The following is a 22,058-nucleotide window of genomic DNA, read 5'->3' on the forward strand; positions in this document are numbered from 1 at the left end:
CTTCAGGTTTGTAGATTCTTCAACAACAGCTCTGATGTTACAGTCAGAAGCAGATATGTCAAAGACTATCTGAGATCTTAGCTGTAATCAAAATGTGGTAAATGATAATTAATGAATACAATGCCGGAAGGAAAACTATCTATGTTGTATGCCTGTGAAAGTAAGAAAAAGGAGAAGGATGTAACATCTGAATGAAGGTGGAATTCACGAATACAAACAGGGAAATCAACATCAATACAAAAAGGGAAATCAACATTTAATTATGAATAAAAGAGCTGAAATATATGTCAGGATGTAATATTGATATGGTGTAAGTTGATGTGGGTGCCTATGAAAGTAGGATTCCAGGGATTGTTAACAGGTGCCTGCTATCCCCTTCTATATATTGTCTTGAATATTTCAAAAATATAAAAGACAGGAAGCAAACTCTGAAAGGGATTGATTTGGATATAACAGAAAATATTACAGCAACAATTAAGAAAGTTTGAAATGATAAAAGAAATTAAGAAAGTTTGAAATGATAAAAGAATCTGTTTGACCAAAATGCTATTATTTTCAACAAAGGTTTAACTTAACCAGGCCAATCATTTCAACCACTTCAATCAGGCAGGTTAATTACAGATGTTATACTAAGGTTGGAAAACATGATGGAAGAAAACTATTTCCCAGCATCTGAAGAAGCAATCTCATCACCAAAGAATGCATATTTAACAGAAATTACTAACCTTGGAGATATATCACATCCTTGTTGCATAAAAGCTCCCAAGGAGAACCACAGGCTGTTAAATATCCCAAATTCATTGGTCTGGTCATTAGCTGGTTGGTCACGGCCTTCCTCAACCTCCTCATTATGCCACTCATATGGGCTGAAGCGGCTAACCAGAAAGAGGACAACGCTGACACCAATATAGGCAAAAACTATGCACATCCAGATCTCATAGGCTAAAGGATCCAGGAAGGAAAATACTCCAGGTTTGGATTTTTGAGGCTTTTTAATCATGATAGATATGCCCAGGCTCATAAAAGGTTTGGAAAAGTCTATAACTTCTTCTCGCACTAGAGTTATAGTTAAGGGTGCAACAGCCACATCAGCTCTCTAAAAAGAAAGGAAGTCAGTGTTAGAACATTCTGAATATCTGCAAAATACTATAATAAGAATACATGACGTTTTTGACAGCAAGGCTTGGATTAGGGAAGAAGCACAGCATTATACATATTTAAGATGCTATAATATTACTGGGGGGGAAATTGGTTTTTGGTTTTTATGTATACAAACCATTTGAAAATCTTGAAAATACAATTTACAAGTTTTTGATGTCTCAATTTGATTTATCTCATATTCTTTCCTGCATTCACTGCCTTAAAGACATGCTTGGATTTATATTACTTTATAAATGCTAAACAAGAATCATCCAGGTATGGTTTCACTATTTCCTTTTGGGTAAATAATTGTTATTTATTGTGTCCTATTAAAGCTGTTGATATGATCCTTTAATTGATGTCCCAGTACAGGATCTATGATATTTCAATTCCTTAATATCTATTCCTGCCCTCTTAAAAAATATCAGGAGATTAGAAAGATCGTGGTAGAGTGACACCTTCCCATTTATTTTAAGATGGAGATATAGTTAACTGTAAATTGTTGAACTCAAATGACTTGCTGTCAACTATATGGTATCATTCACAATGTTTAAAGCAGTTTTTCATATTTTTCTTGCTCTTATTTAAAGAATAATCTCAAATAACAGTAGCAATTGAAAGCAAATGGCCACCTGTGTTGAATTATAGTAACAATACCTTTAAAGATGCTCTGACATCACCATCTTTTATAATACAATAATATTATATAATCATTGACTCAGAACTAGAAACTTACTCCATAGACTAGCTCTCCAACCATGCCATTCCACATTTTACTTTCAGAATCTCGAGCGCCGTATTTTCCATCAGAAACAACCTGCAAGCTGTAGTTATAGCCAACATGTTTTGCAATTTCAGCAGCTAATTCTACGCAATATCCCTCATATCTCAAATTTCCTTCTAATGGTTCACTGCTCTTCTTTTGCATCACATATGGAGCTTCCTGAGAGAAACAGAGGAAGTTACATGATCAATGTTTCAATGTTTTGGCAATGAAAACTGTTCTGCATAATATTAAAATCTTTGTGTATGATGCGAAGCGCATCAACACACAAGTTAAATGTTGCCACTGCTGAAGTGCTCTAGGAATACTGCCAGGATACATTCAACATTAATAAGCTCCCTTTTAATTTTAAATATTACTCCATTTGTACACTTTGGGATAATGGAGATAAAGTCAAGAACTTGTTCAAGTACTTGAAACCTGATATTATATTCCAATCTTGAGCTTGATATTTTCTTGACGTTGAGACTCTCAAATTCCCAATCTCTTTCTGTAGAACTTACTGTAGTTTCCAGTCCTACAATGAGTTTTAACGTGTTGGAATCCTTAAATGGTGGCCTGTCCCAAGGGTGCTGTTTTTCAAGAGGCCTCTTGGAAAAAAAGCACCTTTGGGACAAGCATGACCTGGATGACTGAGAATCTCCATAGACATAAATAGTGGCATGCACATCTCAGTACTTGTCATTCAAGCTGATGAGCAAAAGGTAGCCTAATCATAAACCATGATGCTCAATTTTTATGTAACAGACGAAAAAGAGATATATCATTTGTATCAGCCTGCAGGCAGGCAAATGAATACATCCTTTTAGGTCACATGAGAGATTGACATTATACTTTCCCCAGTTAAAATGTTTATGCACCCTTTTTGTTTTCCTCTTAAAATTGGAGAGAAGATTTTGACATTACATGGGAGATAGTACAGAGAATTGCTTCATGAGGATCTGTGATCCTATACGAATATATGAGTATGACAAGCCAGAATTATGCTGAAGGCTTCTATCTTAGATTTGCTGATCAAGCTGTCATTTTTCTATAGAGGGATAGAAAAGATAGGAAGCTTTGGAATACATACCAAAGACAGTGTAGATAAGACAATAAGACAGAATAGAATATTATTTCTAGTAATGGAGAAAGAGCATGCATACTCCTTTAGAATGGATAGATTTATTTAAAATAAAACTTTAAAATGGCTGGTCCATTTATTTAACCTATATACAAAATGGAAATAAATAAGTAGATAAATAATAAATAGTTTTGAGGAAAGTATCTGAAATTTAGACTGTGCCTAAGCACATTGATGGTCCTGTTTAAAATTATTATGACAAAAGTGGTATGTTCTCAGAAGGATTTATGAATAGCTTTGGGGGGGAGGGGGGGACAGCTGCTGTCTGGAGCTCCACCATTTCCACTATTACCAATACCATCATCAATGAATTCCACAAAGAAGATTCCATGGGTGCACTATCATGCAAAAGCAATTGGTTTACAAAGCTCAGTCATATTATTACTTCAATAATTGTCACTTAAACCAATAGTCCAATTCTCTCAACAAGCATAAGAAACAACAAAGCAAAATAAAATTAAATATTAATTAATCAAAGAGTTTAGCAGGCTATGGAAAATTATTTGAAGACTAAACAATTTATAAGTATATTTATTTGTTAACGGATAAGAGTTAAATCCCCAGTCATCTTACAGCAACAGCTGTAAGCAATAGAAAACATAGCAATGGAAAGCAACAAAGCAAAAACTGGCAAGTCATCTAAAATAGTGTTTCTTGATTTCAGCAACTTTATGTGTGGACTCCAATTTCCAGAATTCCCCAGCTAGTGGAAGGGAAACCTTAAAAGTTTTCCGAGAAAGCACTGGTCTATGACTTTTAATTGATAGGTCCATTAATAAAACATATTTTAATTTAATAGTATCTTTGAGAATGGAAGGTAATCATCTTCATTTAATGAAGGGTTCATTACCATTACACCATGACCTGCTAACAATCATATGTTATGTGTTGATTATCAATCCAATTTATTAATTAATCTAAAATTCAAGAAATAATATATTCAAAACAATGAAGCAGGCATTATTAAAACTAGACACATTTCAAATAAAAAAATTGAAAAATTTGGTGGATTTAAATAAAAATAAAGACAACATTGCAATTTTGTAGTACATGTGTATATGTCTGGTTGTGTCTATGTGTGTCTCTCTCTGTGTGTGCATATGTGTGCCTTCAAGTCACTGTTGACTCCTGGGGTCCCTGCAGTTTTCTTGGCAAGGTTTTTTGGAAATGGTTTTCCATTGCCTTTTTCCTATTGTTGAAAGTGACTTTGTGCCTAAGGCAGGACTAGAACTCATAGTCTCCTGGTTTGTAGCTGGTGCCTTAATCACTACATTAAATTCTTGTGCATCCATGTGAATTGCTTATAGTAAATTATAAAACGAGTTCAGAGTCTTCATGTGACCCTCAATAAAATGATGATAAATGGCATTTTTAAAACGTTTAAATCCTCTAAAATTACTAGACAGATCTCCACTTTTCCTTTGGATCTTAGTTTAGAACTCCTAGCTTGTACTATTAGACAAAATTATGCTCTCTGTGATTTTTGTATAGTTAATTAGAATACCAATTGGTATTCTCTGCTGATGATATCTTATTGTTTATCTCTGAGTTTTGTACAGTAATTTAATTCTAGCTTTGCTGAATTTGATTAATGCGTTTACTGAAATTGTAGGATATTCTATTAACCAATGCAAATTGGAAATGATTTCTGTAGATAAAATTTAGTTTATTCATGCATTAAGTGATTATCATTTTTATATAGATACTGAGTTTATCAATTATTTAGATATTCTTACTCCAAACATTTCTCAAACTGTAACACTAAATACAAGTAAGATATATAAAGAATATATATTTGGCAGATGGGAGTTATTAAAATTAAATTTTTAGGCTAGGATCAACACTAAAAGTGAACAGAATTCTCAAGATTTTATTTTTTTGCATAGATCCTTATCTGGAAAACATTTTCAAAAACTCAATATGCTATAAATTTCTATGAGGTGCTTCAATTCTGAAGATGCCTTTGAAAAAGATGCAACTATCAATTAAAGATGGGACTTTGGAATTTTCCAAATTTTGAATTATACAGTATGCATGCCTTTTCATTAATATTAGTACTTGTGGTCATCTTTACTTAGTGAATAGGTACCATCTGTATCTTTTTGTAATAAGTACACCTTTAGTTAACTGAACTGTTTTGGATTCAAAATATAATAGATTTGTTGTATTTTATATTAATATATATTTATTCACAAACTGTTTAATTTTAATGCCTACATTCTTTTGAACTATGTAATGACTACATGGATATGGAAAGATATTGATAGGGCAACAGAAATGAAGTCTCTATACCTTGATTACTGCCAGCTCAAGTTATCTTTAATTTGTTTCTTACAATTATAAATGAAAAAGTAAGTTTACTTTTAATCACTTTTAATCACTCACTTATGATAATTTGCATGCCTTTTTATTAAACAAATTCCTTTTTTTAGAGTAGATGGCCAGGTTTTCTTTAATATCCCTTGATATTAAGCACTTGGAGATTACACCTTAAACTTGTAAAAATAATAACTACATCATCAGCATACAAAAGATGGAGGACAAATTTATTTCCTAGTATTGAAGGAAAATTATTTTAGGTACTCTCTAGATTATACAATTAAAGGAGAAACAGAAAATGAGTTCTAAACTACATGCTTTCTTAACCTGCTTCCATATGGAAAACCTCCGAAAAGAGGCATTTCTTATTTTACCCTAAAACGTCAATACTGGACATATTTGTAGATATAAAATGTCATTCAGGGAAGTCACAGATTTTTTTCAGAAAATAATAACCTAATTTATATGTTAACACCCAAATCTAACTGAAACAGAAGTCTCATGTCCAGCTTTAATCACATCACATTTATTTTCAGCCTCAGGAATCACAACAGCTGCTGTCAGAAATATCCATAGCCATCTTATCCAAATGTCATATTACTTAAATATGTGAATATTTGCAAAGAGTTGAATTTCTAGCCAATCAGATGTATAAAACATCTGTTTATGGAATGTTTACGAGGAATCCCAAATAATTACAGAATAGCATGATAGATTTTCCAAGCTTTTAAGGCTGACTACATTTCCTTTTACTTCTGTCAGATGTTTATCCAGCTTCTTGAAAATGTTAAATTGGGGAATTTATTATTACAAATTAAATTTGTTCTCTAAGTTTAGGGACTTTTTAAATATATTTTTAAAAATTTCTCCACATCAAAGTTGCAGCATCTTCTCAGGGTCAGTTTTCTTTATTAAAAATACATGAGTAAGGCAGTAAAAATAAAATAAAAAATAAAGGTATCAAACATATTAATGAAACACATTGCAACGGTAAGAAAAGATGCAGTGTATACATTGTCTATTTTTTTCAACAGCTTATTATTGGAATTCATTTATTTATTAGCTCTATATCCTAATTTTTGTCTCAGGAGTTTGATGGGGAAACTTTGTCATTATTCCCACAAGTATCAAGGGAAGTGTCAAGAGAGAGAAGTTGGATTCAAAGCCATCAAGTAATTTTTCTTGAAAAGGTGGACTTGAATCTAGATTTCCTCAGTTCTAGTACAGTATCTTAAACAGTAAATCACTTTGACTTCCATGCTGGCTGGGGAATTCTGGGAATTGAAGTCCACATATCTTCAAGCTGCCAAGGTTGAGAGACATTGTACTAAATTGATATCTGATGAATTATTCAATTTCATTTCCATCATATAAAACTTGATAATTTCAACTATGTGGCAAGCCTTAAAATGCTCTTGCTTTAAATATTTTGCTTTTGAAATTGTACACAATTCTAAATGAAGTAAAACACAAAATTAGGATGGGGTTTAATGAGATAAAAGTCTCAGTGTCAGAATACTTACAAGAATAGTTGTGACAATATAGGTCCTGTTCTGCAGAGTTGTTGTTTCATTTGAACCTTGCTGATCTGTGATGGTTGGAACAAATTTTTCATCTTCGTTCCAATAACCAATCTAGAAATGATCAATAGAATATAGTACATCTTTGGCAAAACTCAATGTTCTATATACTGAGATTCCATATTTGTGAGGAAACTTTACAGTAAACATTGTACAAAATAAATCCACTATCTTTCAAACACTGAAATTTATTTACATTTCAAAATTTGTGGCATTATTGATTTTGTCCAGACGTCTTGAAGATAAAAGAAAAGTGTAAGACATAAGTACTTTGTGCACGTATTTAGATGTATAACATTAGACTAATGAAAGCATATATGAATCTTTTATATTATTAATATTTTTTGAGATAGATCTGATATTCATATTTTTCACCTTCTCCTTTTTGCATATCAGCATGCACAAATTATCTTTAAAATTTTACAATGACACTGTAGCTTTTTAATTCAGAGAGTAGATGAGTTTTACTGGCAATAGGAAATCATCTGGGAATTAATCTATTGTTAATACCTGTATGAAAAGTACTGATTTGCATTTTTTTGACAAATGTTCAGTTATCACATTTCAATTTTCTGGATGTCAAGTCACAGTCCTTAAGTGATTAATACATTTACTTTTTTAAATATTTTGAGAGAAAATCTTATATTTAAATTCATATTTAATATTAAAATAATATAGACAGATGAATTTGGGGTTTACAGAATTAAAATATACCACAACACTAAATAGGACATAGTTATCAATTAAAAAAAGTAATAGAGATGGGCAAATCTTAAAATCCACTATGTTCTATTTTTTAGTTTTCATTCCAGAATCTTTTCCTAAGGATTAAAGATTAATCTGTAGAAATACCTACCAGAGTGAAGTTGGGTAGGGATTACTTAAAATGTTGATAGAGGCTCAGACATTTTTTTCAACTTTATTTAATGTTAAAAAAGACAGATTTGCTTATAAAAGCACCCTTCACAAAGTACGTTAATCTCTCATTGCAATAATAAAATTTGATTTGATTCGACTCTTCACAAAGCGCCTTTTTCTCTCACCTAAATTTCCTGATACTTCATGATATGTGATTCCATGAGGTTTTAGAGAAGAAAAGAAACTACTCTGTGAATAATCTTCATATTATGCTTTCTAAAAGTTGAAGAGACCCCAAATTTACTTCTACAAAAATTCATGAAAAAAAAGGCTTCAAATCCTATACTACAAAATAAGTGTCAGAGATAAATCCATTTTATGCCTTATTTACACAAATGTTTTAGCTCATGATGAAAGTTGCACCAGGGAATCAATGTTTTCAGAAACAAGTTCCATTCCCAACCTAACCAGCTTTACCTTTCTGATCCCATCATGTTTCATTTCAATAACATGAAGGGTGTAATTAGTTCGATGTCCTTTCTCGTTAAACTGGACAGTCCCTGTCAGTCCTTCAAAGCGCACCTATAAAAAGAGGAGGAACAGGTAAAAGATGACAACTGATACAAAATTCTTGTCCCAAATAGCTTTCCAAATTTCTTAAATCAGATCAAATGATATATGCATCAATACATATCAAGAGTTATCTTCAGATGTTTTCTTTTCAATTCATCTGCACTGAGGACATAAGCTCATTTGGGTGACAGTAATTTCAACTTTCCAGCTCAGACTTTTTGTCAAGGTTCCCAAACCCAGGAAAGACACACTGCGATTCTTCTAAGCAGACACCTTTATGGTTCCTCACCTATAGACAGAAATCTTGCCAAACTAAAGCAGACTACTTGCATCATATAACACATACACTCTAAGAACTATTAGGAGGAGCTCTCTTCACCCTCTTTCTCTCACACAAACTACCTAAACTGTTTTGTCTCTTGCTCCTCTGGAATGCACTCCCTCCTTTCTGGGAATCAAGACTGCATTCATTACACTGTTCCAGTTAACACAGTTGGGGATAAAGAACAAGCAAAGTACACTTGCTAACAGTTTGCCAAAAGGCTAAGATGATCTTATACTAAATGTGGGACTGCAAAAGACAATAGATGGAATTTAGCCTCTGGCTTGGAAAAGGTAATTAATGGAGAATTTTTCTCACATATCTGGACTTGATATTATCTTAGATTGTCTTACTAACAAAATCATCATCCTCATCATCTAAACTATAAAGAATTTATAAATTACACCTAGACCTGACTTTATAGTCATTTGTTTAGCAACTATTCAAAGTTACAATGGTGTTGAAAAAATTAATTTACAACCAATCCTTGCACTTAAGACCATCACCACATCCCAGAAATCACATGATCACTATTTGCAACTATTGCATATTTTTGATGGTTGCAGTGTTCTGTGATCACCATTTCTGATCCATCTGGCTTACGACAAACAAAGTAAACTGGGAAACTGGCAGGAAATACAAATTAAAGAACCCTTTTCCAACAGTGACCACAACATGATTGACTTTTGTCTCAACATACGTCCGCACAAAAATCATCACAACGACGGAATCCCCAATTATAACTTCAAAAAAAGGCAACTATGATCTTATAAATAACGATCTCTCATCCCTTGATTGGCAATTTCTATTCTCTGGATGCAATACTGTAGAAGACCATTACAACATATTTTTACTTGAAGTCAAAAGAGTCATCAAACTATATGTACCATTAACAACTCCCAAAACCAGAAAAAATAAATTACCCAAAACAATAAGGAAGCTTCAATCCAAAAAGAAATCACTTTGGCAGAAAAACAAATCTGGTCACGTTGCCAACTTCAAAAGCCGATACAAAAATTTATGCCACCAGATAAAAACTGAATGCACCAATTATCACATTAAACAAGAAGAAAACGTACGCACCAATTCCACTCGTGCTTTCTACAATTTTGTAAACAACAAACTAAAAGACTCAAGATACATCCCACCCCTGAAAGGACCTAATGGTAAAGACTGCAATGACGACACTATTAAAGCCAACCTCTTTAACACATTCTTTGGCTCAGTATTTGTAAACAGCAATGGATCATGCCCAGTATTTCCTAGTTGAACCACAGAAAACTACAATGATCGAATGCATGTCAATTTTACAGAATACAATGTTGAAAAAGCACTACACAATCTAAAACCATCTCTATCTATTGGACCGAATGGAATATGTGCCTACTTCTTAAAAAAGCTACCACTGCCATAGCTGAACCTCTTAGCATAATCTTTGAAAAATCTTTCAGGACCAGCTCCTTGCCAAAACTATGGTCACAAGCCACGGTCATCCCTATCTTCAAAAAGGGAGACCCCAGCCTAGTTGAAAATTACAGACCAATCTCTTTATGCTGTGTCACCTGTAAAGTCATGGAATCAATTATTAACCAATCCTCCACTTAGAGACAAACAACCTACTGTCTAATAAACAATTTGGTTTCAGGAAAAAACTATCATGTAATCTGCAACTCTTACACTGCAAAAACATATGGACTACACAACTCGATCAGGGCAAAGCAAAAGACATAGACTTCTGTAAAGCCTTTGATTCAGTGGTACATGACAAACTACTCCTAAAACTAAATCTTACGGTATCTCTGGACACCTGCATAACTGGATAGAAGCATTCCTGTCAAACAGACAACAAATGGTCAAAATTGGGAGCGTCCTATCAAATTCTGTCAACAGTGGTGTCCCCCAAGGCAGTGTTTTAGGACCAACTCTCTTCATACTCTACATACTCTTCATACTCTACATAAATGACCTCTGGATCATATTAAGAGCAACTGTGTTCTCTTCGCTGATGATGTAAAGCTATTCAACACCACAGACAATACTGCTACCCTTAAAAAGACCTTGACTATGTATCAGAATGGTCAAACAAATGGCAACTTCAAATCTCAACAAATAAATGCTCTATCCTACATATTGGCAAAAAAAAAAAATCAGAAAATAAAATACAAGCTGAATAGTCAAGACCTTGTTGATTATCCAAGCTCTGTAAAGGACCTTGGAATACTCATCTCTAATGATCTAAGTGCTAGAGCCCACTGTAACTACATAGCCAAAAAGGCATTAAGAGTTGTTAACCTAATCCTATGTAGCTTTTTCTCTGGTAATATCACACTACTAACTAGAACATACAAAACATTTGCTAGACCAATACTCGAATACAGCTCATCAGTCTGGAACCCACATTACACATCTGATATTAGCACAGTTGAGAAAGTCCAGAAATATTTCACAAGAAGAGTTCTCCACTCCTCTACTCGTTGCAGAATACCTTATGCCGCCAGACTCGAAATTCTAGACCTAGAAAATTTAGAACTATGCCGCCTTCGGTCCGATCTAAGTATAGTATAAAAAATCATACATTGCAATGTCCTACCTGTCAATGAATACTTCAGCTTCAACCATAACAACACAACAGCAAACAATAGATACAAACTGAAGGTTAATAGCACTAAACCTGATTGCAGGAAATACAACTTCAGCAACAGAGTGGTCAATGTCTGGAATATTCTACCTGATTCTGTGGTTTCTTCTCCAAACCCCAAAAACTTTAACCTTAGACTTTCTACTATTGACCTCACCCCCTTCCTAAGAGGTCTGTAGAAGGCGTGCATAAGCGCACATTGGTGCGCTTCCTAAGAGGTCTGTAGAAGGCGTGCATAAGCGCACCAACGTGCCTACCATCCCTGTCCTATTGTTTCTTTTATATTTTTTTATTTTTCTTATATGTATCCATGTATTCATAACTATGTTTTTACTTATACCTATTATCTTGTAAGCAATTGACAAAATAAAAATAAAAATAAATCAATCAATCACAAATCATAGACATGTGATATCTAACTTAGTTTTTGTGTGGGAACTGCTGTCGCTAAATGGGGCATTCATATAATGTTTTGATTAATAAATACTTTGCTTAGTTATGGAGTTGCCAGTCTCAATTAAAAAAAAAAAACTACTTTCAAATTAAAAACAACAAAACACAAGGAAAGACTGTGTTTGCAGTAGGCTGGAGGTGAGATGACAATGTCACCCATTCCTCCCTCCCTCCAGAAATTGTTGGTCCGCTGCCAAGAAGAGCAAACCTAACTATGCAGTTTTGCCCACAGACATTTCTTTTCTCACAACATTTTCAGAATTTGAACATTTTATCACTGAAATGTTAAGTGCCTCCAATAGGGTGACTTGTACATATTTTCTAAACTCCCACTTCTTTTAATACTAGTACTGAATGGATTGCATATATTTTATGCAATATAACTCTGTAACTCTGTTTCAGTGCAAAATCTTAATAGGATTTCTTTTCTTGTACAACAGAAAATAGTAAATTAAGGGACAAGGCAGTTGACTTAACTTATTTCTAACAAACCTAGCTTTTATCTACAAGAAGCATTCAAGCATGCTGCTCATCATCCATCTGATACAGTATAATCAAGAAAGAATTATGTAATGGTATTTCTGCATCTTTGACACAGCAAGCATCCACTTATAAAAATAAGAAAGCATAATGAATTATCTTACTGGAATCCCATTTTAGATTGCTGAAACATTTTAATTCAAGCTTGATAAGTTCAGGATCGAAACTTAGAAAGAAAATGCATTCCCCTCCTCCCAAATATTCACAGTCAGATTTTCTTTCCTAAATACGATGATCTTTCAAGACTACTTTAGAAATGCAATTTCAGTATAAATATTCAGTGATCATCCTTGTTTATAGTACAACAGGATACAGATTTACAACCCATGAAATAATGAATAATGAATAGCAATTCAGATATTGTAACAATGTTATAATCTGCCCAGGGTTAAAGTTTATCTTAATTTTCTAACCTGTTGTAGAGCTCTCTGGATGTCAATCCCTTGTCCCCAAGGAACAGCTGGATTTGCCAGGCAATCCCCAGCATTCCCACGACGGGAAATATCGATCCGTTGTTTTCTGAGACTCTGAAAAGCTTCGGCCATTACCCGAACCCCATCATATGTAAGAGCAGATGTGTACTAGAAAATAGATTAAAATAAGCATGTTGGCTATTAGGCTTGATTTGGGAAATGCTTGTTCCGTCTCCCAAAACAGGAACCAGGAAATCTTCTATTTCTTCAGCCACCCCAAACTGCTATTTGGTTAATATCAATGTCAACTTAATGTGTCACAAAAATAATTACGTTAAGTAATACTGGGTGCTTCAAAAATAAAGAGCAGCATTATTTTGTAGGTTTTTGAACTGAAGTTGTGATTGCTATTCATAGCCTTTATCCTAGAACTTGTAGGAACTTTTTCTTTTGCATGGCTTGCTGCAGTTCTCAAAGTAAAGCTGTCACTGCACAGAGGCAAGAAGGAGTTTTAATTTTCAACCAGCTTATCACAGAAGCCTGACACTGATTTGGGCTGAGAGGGAATGCCTGGCCCAAGGCAATCTAGCTGACTTCTATGTCTAGAAGATTAGAGCCTCCCAGCTCAAAATCCAGCACCTTACCCACTATATCATATTGTTTCTTGGGATCTGAGCTAAAATACCAATTTGGCTGGAATTGACAAGCCATGAGAAGCCACATAGAGTTTTGCTAGATGTAGCCAAATGATGACTTGCATGCTGTTCTGTAGCTACATTTTTATGCTTAATAATATTGATGGCAATTATAATTTCCTGGGAAAAGCTGCAGCTGCTTTAAGTAGTTTGCACTACTGTACACTCCAAAGCACAACCTACTTATTATGCTAATTTTGCTTTCAGCCATGTTTTAATTAATCTGTTCTACCTTGAGAGTCATTTTTGTTTGATGAAAATGTATGATATCCAGAATAATTATGGCAACTTGATTTCAGTGGGTCTAATTAAAGTGGGTACAGGATAAGTCTGGATCCAGTGCATTATAATATTTGTAGGACTAGCTGCTGCAGGCTTTAGAAAATTATACATAGGAAGTTAAAGCCTTGGACTCTGTCTTTAACAGTGTTCAAGATTTGCATCATGACAAAGTGAGTTGCTGGGTGTGCAGGTTATCTTAAAAAACAAAAAACAAAAACAGTTTGCCTTAATATGAAAGATTCAAAAATCCCCCACTCTCCCTCTCCCTCTTTCCCTACTATATTCAGTCTACTATACAACTTACCAATCTTTAAAATATTCTCCCAGTAAGGTGAGAAAAAGAACTTAGTTTTTTCACAATGAAGGATCTATGAGAAGGTAAGCAACAGAGTATGTATCTTTCTATCACATCTACACAAAGTTCGGAGGATGCACTCTGTTTTAAAAATTATTTGTTCAAAAGATTCCACAGCACCATATATTTATTCAATTCAGTGCAAAGCAATAATTCAGCACCCCATTAATTAAATAATTTGCTATAGAGTCCCCCAGACAGAAGAACAAGGCATTAAATTTCCTTTAGTTATCCCAATGCTAATTAATACATGGAAGTTACTTCAAGACTGAAATCCTACTTACACGCAATATTGCTTCCGAACAACCCAAAAGAACTAGGATATATTCCCTCTCTGAGCACTAACACTGAATGTTAGAGAAACAGTTGCAGATAATGTTTCGTTAATTTCCCATAGATGTCTCGCACTTTGACTGTCAGAATTTTCCAAGGGTATGATATTCCCAACAGTATATGGGCATTCTGTCTGGAAATTCTGTAAGTTAAGCACATCTGGAGAAACTAAGCGGGGATAGTTATGGACATGCTAGTGTTCATGCAGTGTTAAGCCATTATTAAAGGGGAACTCATTGCTGTGTCCTTTTGTATTTTGCTTGTTCTTGCCTTTGGTGAGAGGGGCAGCACATACAGTAAGTTTAATAACAAATTATTTATTGATTTCATTTGTATACATTTTGAGGTCCTACAGATTGAAATACGTATTCTACATCATTTTACTTAGACATAATATAAACACAAATATGATAAATTTATATTATAATATAATATGAATAATTATATTAATAGATAGTGACAAGTTCCTTGGGTGAAATGAAAAAACATATGGAACACCACTTGAACACTACACCAATCAATTGCAAAAGGCAGCTTTACTTGGAACAGCTTACATCTTGTGACTATAATTTCAACACTGTCAAACATTAACATCTGCCTATCACAGGTCCTTGGAAAGGACTCGATGGGTGGATAAAAATATCAAATCCAGTCAACAACAATGACAACAATAATAAGTAATAATAATTTTTAAAAACCTGGCTGAATGTATAACTAACCGTTGGTTGTGTATGTATATGCCTATGTATATTATTATCTGCCTAAGTGAGTCCACTCTAGGGTAACAGCATCTCCACGGAAGTTTAGAAACCATAATCTACAATGTTGGTCCAGAACCAGTTGGGAAATAGAGTTTTTTTTATTTCCCAGTTTAACTCCAAGAGACAGTGACCAGCCCAACATCACCCACTGGTTTCTGTTTCTAAGGAAGGACCTGCTTAAACCTGCTCCTAGTTAAATCTTACTTAAACCTTACTACCACATTACCATACCAATTCATGTGTGTGTATGGGTATTTGTGTGTTTCAAAAGGAGAATTCTTCATTTTGAAAGTCCCCTCTTGTTTAGCAAAAGAAAACAGCATTTTCTATAATTTAACTTCACTGAAATCAATTCCGCTGTAATTTGCTATGGAAAAAGAAAGCCCTAAACCCTTAGTCTGACACAAGGAACAAGAAATGGCATTAACACCTCCTCAAACAAATGGTTTTCAGTACCACTTGCCTTTGGCCTCTTCCAGTCCACCCGAGGTTGTTCCCTGGCATCATTGTTCTTCCACTGTTGCATGATCCTGGCTGGGATGGTGTCTGTGTAATTCACCAACTGGAATCCGGTCACATTTGCTCCACTTTCTTTGAATTTCCCCAGGTCAATATCCATAAAGCCCTAAGGAGGACAAAAAAAAAAAGCAACAGCAATAACAAAAGTGATGAACGAATGCATATTAACAGAAGCAGTAAACTTTTATAACACAATTTTTACCAATACTGATGAAAAATGCAATAATCCAAATATCCCAGACCAAAAGTTGTTCTACACCTCAAGTACTATGAAAAATTCTTTGATCATTAATAATTTTTACAATGTTTTTTTCAGAGAACTATAGTGGAATTTAAAAATAATTTAACACATTTTAAATACATAACTTTCCAAAGGAGTTTTCAAATAATTGCAGACTAATAAAGAAAAGGGTGAGAAGCAAATAAGAGAATGAGAGCTATGAAAATGACATGGATGAGGAAAATGCCTATTTCTCTAATTATAAATATAAGTAGAAATATAAAAAAAAAATCCATTGTTCTTTGTGCAAGCAAAAATAATGTGATTTGCCCAAACAGAATCTTCTACAATATAGTTGCCAGGGCTCCAACAAATCCACCCTCATTCAAATCAAAAGTCTGTAGCCACATCTCAGAGAAAAGTTAATTGATTTATTAGGAGTGGCCATGTTGGCGTTAGCTGGATGCAGCTGATACTAAATTACATTATACATTTCCCCCTTGATCCTGGTCTTCCCCTCCCCCCTAGATGTGACTTCTCCAATGGGACACATCCATCTCCAAGAGTCATCCATCATGCTCTCCAATAGCCTTCTTATGCTCCGACAACTTTGAGCTACCAGGGGTGATTATCTAGGCATTTAAGGAATGCCTTATTTTCCCCCACTCCCCTTTTCTGGCAGCTAAAAAGTTGACAACTTTTTAGTTGACAATAGTATAACTTTCCTAGATATTTGGGAAAAAAAATAAACTAAGAAAAATACTCACCAAGGTGTATAAGGGAGGATATATAAATTGGGATAGTTACATAAGCAATTACAACATGGGAGAGCAGGTCAATTTTGCTTCACGTCTCACCAGCTTTTGATACTATCAACCATGGTATTCTTCTGGAGTAACTTCAGGGATTGGGAGTGGGGAGCTTTGTGCTATCCTGATTCACTTCCTTTCTTGTGGCTGCTCTCAGTTGGTGTTAATACCGTAGGAGACAAGAGATGCCACTGCTTTGCATAGTCCCGCAGGGCTTGTTAGTCTCTGCTCCTATTCAACATTTAAATGAAGCCATTGGTTGAGATCAACCATCACCATGGGCTAAGACATCATCAATATGCTGATGATACTCAGCTGTATATCTCAGTCTATGGTGAGTAAAGTGATACTGTGACCTCCCTCTCGCAGTGCCTGGAACAATGGGATGAAACTGAACGCTGACAAGGCCGAGTGGTTCTGGGTCTGGGGTTCTTTGGTCCATGGAAAATTGCCACCTTTGGTCTTGGATGTGGTGTCACTGTCCCAAACAGTACCAGAGTGTAATCTGGGGGTTCTCCTGGACTTGTGACTTCTGTGAAAAGTAGTTGTGGCCAGGAAAGTATTTGCTGAATTGTGGGTTGTGCACCAGTTATGCCCTTTCCTGGACCAACAATTCTACTCACAGTCGCTCATGCCCTTATCACCTCCCATCATGACTATTGCAATGTGCTGTACCTGGGGCTATCCTTGAAAAGCATCCAGAAGCTCCAGTTAGTGCAAAATGCAGTTGCATACGTGGTTTTGTGCAGACCTCAGTATCCTTTCCTGCAGGAGCTGCATTGGTTGCTGATTTGCTTCTGGATGCAATTCAAGGTGCTGGTTGTCACCTTTAAAGCCCTTTATGGCTTGAGACCAGGTTATCTAAGGGACCATTTCTTGCTGGTCACATCCACCTGACCCACTAGAACAGGGAAGCAAGGAACGCTGTGAGTCCCCATCCACTAAGGAGGTATATCTTGCAGGACCCAGAAGAAGGGCCTTCTCCATGGTGGCTCCCTCCCTTTAGAGCATCATCCCTCTGGAAAATAAAGTGGCCTCCATTCTGATACTCTTTTGGAAGGCTGTGAAGATGTGGTTCTGCCAGTTGGCCTGGGGAATCCAGTGTGGGATGCAGCCCATTAATTGGATGATATGAGTGGGTGTAGCTACTGGGGTGGGGTGGAAGGGGTTAGGGATTATTTTACTATTTTAATTTTTTTTATCATTTTTATTTCATTTATATTGTGTTTTTATTTCCTGTAAGCTGCCTTGAGTCATCATGAGCGACTAGACGGCAATATAAAATTTCCAAACAAACAAACAAACAAATAAAAAATATTAAATAGATTTAAATTTGATTTAGGCCAATCTGCATATCACTAATTCTAAAGCTAGTGCTTTGGGTTTTTCAACTTTTGAAGTGATGCAGTGGAACAAAACTGGTTGTGGAGAAGTAGGAATAATAGAGCAAATGAGACATGGCTCACTGTGTAGAGGCATCTGTTCGATATAGTACATTTTTATCCTGCCACATTCCACAAGGATTTGAGTGTATTCCAAGTGTAAAAGCCAATGGAGCCAAGACAGAGTGACAACAGCAGTTTTCATCCCTGAGGAGTAGCAAGCCTGGTTTTAGTAATTAGCTTCAGAAGTAAATTGGCAAGAGGAGAGAAGAGGGAACCAGGCATTTAGACCCAAAGATATTCACATTTCTGATGATTCATGAGCTAATGGAGCTGCACGCAGTTTTGGGACACTCTGAATTATTTATATTGTTTTGAACAGAACTCAAATCCAATCTATCCTATCCTTCAACCAGGGTAGAGTTGAATATGTTTCAAGCCTTTACTGCCAAAGAAAAAGTAAAAAGTGAAATGGTGACTTGAATTTCAACATGAGAAGGAAAACAGGCCCATTAGTCAGAACACATTTTCCTTACAGCTGCTTGAATAATGAAAAAAAAGTATTGCTGGGAATTATTCAATAGACAATCTACTGTTCCAAAGGAATATTACACAGGAATATGCATCTGAACTAAACTCTTATGCCCTCAGTCAACTGATAAAAATGGACATATTTCTTCAAGTTATAGATCATGAAACAAAATTTGTATAAAATCATATGTGGAGGTACAGATTAAGCTTACTTTCCCCAAACAGTGGTCTCTGGTAGAACTGAAACTTTAACCCACCTAAAATGCCCAATCAGATTTGGTCATGCAAATCAGGATTGTAGCAGTTATACTGTCATCCCAACATATCTAGTAAGTCACATATTAAAAGTGTGCTCAACTGAACTGTTTAGAAATTTCCCCCTTTATAGTCTTGAGGCAGCTGCATCTCTTCAAGGCACTTTCTCAATTTTTCTGAACTTGTGTGTATGTTGGACATCATTTCCTGGTTTTCTGTACACCCAAGAACATTAAAAGAAGGCTTCAACATGATCCAACTGCTTTGATGATCTGAACGGTGGATTTCACAAGGCATTTCACAAGCCAACTTTCTAAATGGTTTGCATTGCCGTAATAGAAAGTTTTATTTCAAATATTCAGATCATAAATATTGTAAGACTGTAAAGGTAAATATCAGCACCTTGAACTTGCTTTTGGAAATATAAAAATGACTCATGGAATTGTTTCCAGAAGCAGAAAATTTTGTTCATTACAATTGGTCCTGATATCAATCTAGCCACACTATTTTAGACTAAGTCTTCAGATATGTTTCAAGGAAGTGGCACAATATGTGTGTATGGGAGTGGTGTGGAAATGACCTTGGGAGACAAGAGAAAGAGCTGCAGACTGGAAAATCATCATGTAAAAGATATCTCAGTCCACAGAAAGAGAAAAGGCATGGAAACATTCCCTAGTTAAGGGCCACAGAAAAACACCCCACTGCTTCCCCAAACTTGTGGTCCATATAGAACTGGAACTATTGCAACACTGAGCTTTTAGCTCCCCTCCTAGAATACTGCTTTGTTTGTGCAATTTTATTTTTCCTTTTGGGGGAGGTGGGGGATAGATTATAATAGATTCAGAGTTCGATAGATAATTGTCCTAGAATGAAAAAATAATGTTGGAAGGAAGGAACCTCAGATGGCACCACAAGCTACATTGCTATAGAGCCATGATAAAAGCCATTCATGACATCATTCAATTGGAAAGGCTGCAGAGTTTATTTATTTATTGGGTTTGTCAACTCCTTACAAGATAATAGGTATAAGTAAAAACATAGTTATGAATACATGGATACATATAACAAAAATAAAAATAAATAAAAGAAACAATAGGACAGGGATGGTAGGCACGTTGGTGCACTTATGCATGCCCTCTACAAACCTCTTAGGAAATGGTGAGGTCAATAGTAGAAAGTCTAAGGTTAACGTTTTTGGGGTTTGGGGAAGAAACCACAGAGTCAGGTAGAGTATTCCAGACATTGACTACTCTGTTGCTGAAGTCGTATTTCCTGCAATCAAGTTTGGTGCAATTAACCTTGAGTTTATATCTATTGTTTGCTCTTGTATTGTTATAGTTGAAGCTGAAGTATTCATTCACAGGTAGGACATTGCAACGTATGATTTTATATACTATACTTAGATTGGACTGAAGGCGGCGTAGTTCTAGATTTTCTAGGTCTAGAATTTCGAGTCTGGTGGCATAAGGTATTCTGCAATGAGTAGAGGAGTGGAGAACTCTTCTTGTGAAATATTTCTGGACTTTCTCAACTGTGTTAATATCATATACGTAATGTGGGTTCCAGACTGATGAACTGTATTCGAGTGTTGGTCTAGCAAATGTTTTGTATGCTCTAGTTAGTAGTGTAATATTCCCAGAGAACAAGCTATGTAAGATTAGGTTAACAACTCTTAATGCCTTTTTGGCTATGTAGTTACAGTGAGCTCTAGCACTTAGATCATTAGAGACAAGTACTCCAAGGTCCTTGACAGAGTTTGGATCATCAACAAGGTCTTGACTATTCAGCGTGTATTTTATTTTCTGATTTTTTTTGCCAATATGTAGAACAGAGCATTTATTTGTTGAGATTTGAAGTTGCCATTTGTTTGACCATTCTGATACATAGTCAAGGTCTTTTTGAAGGGTAGCAGTAATGTCTGTGGTGTTGAATAGCTTTACATCATCAGCGAAGAGAACACAGTTGCTCTTATTATGATCACAGAGGTCATTTATATAGAGTATGAAAAGAGTTGGTCCTAGAACACTGCCTTGGGGGACACCATTGTTGACAGTATTTTATTTTCTGTATTTTATTTTCTTAAAATCTGGCAACTTTAAGACCTGTAGACTTCAATTCCCAGAATTCCCAAGTACCCAATAGATGTGTTTTACCTTTCAATTTATAGTTAATCTAGATTTGATATTAGAGTGTGTTTTTGCTTTTAGAATGCAGCATCCATTGGGAGAATAAGGCGTTTAGAGAACAGCCTTGAGGAAGTAAATAGATAGCAGATAATAATAAATAGGTGAGAAATCTAAAGTTGCTCCTTTTCCTGCTGTGGTGTTGAAGACAATCACTTCTCAAAGGTATCATTAGGATAAAATGCCCGTCAGCACCAATGAGGTTTCAGAGGAGGAATAAATGTGTTAATGGTGCTCCAGTTTTCATCTCAACCCCTTTTGCAACAATGTGAATGGTTAAAGGCATTCATTTAAAGTCATGTCTAGTTTAGCCCTAAGCTATGCAAATTTGGCAGGTCATACTTTTAGTTTTATACACAAGCCAACTGTATTTGACAGGAATCATACTTCTATTTATACAAGTGAAAAATCAAGCCAGAAGTTAGTAAACTATCGTCAATGCCAACCCAAAAATGTTAGAAAAGCAGTTAAGTTTTGACAGCTTCTATATTATGACTTATTTATAAACCATGAGTGAAACCCTAAACTATGCCCAGCTTAGATATAAGGAGAATGTACGAGATTAATTATGATTTTCTAGCAGGTTTGCTAACTTATATGCAAATCAAATATGTTGAGGAGCATGCAGGTCATTCTGATGTGTTAAATTTGAATAGAATTATTTTTACATTATTATTACCTAGCCTAGATTAGAAACTGAACTACTCCCATCCTTTTTCCCAAGATGTGAGTGAGAATTCACTGTTGTGTACAGGAGAAAAATAGCAAATAACAGGTACAAAGAAGAGTGAGTGTAAAAGGACGGCTTCTTAAATTCTAGGAGAGTCTATTTATAAATAGCATGATTAAGTGTTTTCTGATTTGTTTTGTTTGACCTCTTTTTTTTTCTTGCTAGGTCTATTAATTGTTTGCCTTAAAGGTAAGGATTTTTTTTCCATTTTTTGCTAATATGATTCCTAATCAACTGGAACCCAAGGGATAGAATGGGCT

At 35.2% G+C, this 22,058-nt stretch overlaps 1 protein-coding gene across 1 annotated transcript in view; it reads right to left on the reverse strand.

Moving 5' to 3' along the window:
- Nucleotides 1–658: 658 nt before the first annotated feature.
- Nucleotides 659–22,058, reverse strand: part of GRIA1 (glutamate ionotropic receptor AMPA type subunit 1) — a 201,907-nt gene continuing 180,507 nt past the window's right edge. The window contains exons 6-11 of the mRNA XM_087954175.1: nucleotides 15,633–15,794; nucleotides 12,744–12,911; nucleotides 8,282–8,386; nucleotides 6,890–7,000; nucleotides 1,877–2,083; nucleotides 659–1,096 (exon numbers count right to left, since the gene is read on the reverse strand). Of these exons, the coding sequence (XP_087810301.1) occupies nucleotides 659–1,096; nucleotides 1,877–2,083; nucleotides 6,890–7,000; nucleotides 8,282–8,386; nucleotides 12,744–12,911; nucleotides 15,633–15,794 (1,191 nt within the window). The remainder of the gene's footprint in view (nucleotides 1,097–1,876; nucleotides 2,084–6,889; nucleotides 7,001–8,281; nucleotides 8,387–12,743; nucleotides 12,912–15,632; nucleotides 15,795–22,058) is intronic.

The sequence above is a fragment of the Notechis scutatus genome, chromosome 2 (assembly GCF_049901735.1).
Source record: "Notechis scutatus isolate UNSWTSFEM ecotype Mainland chromosome 2, rNotScu1.2, whole genome shotgun sequence".
Lineage (NCBI taxonomy): Eukaryota > Metazoa > Chordata > Lepidosauria > Squamata > Elapidae > Notechis > Notechis scutatus.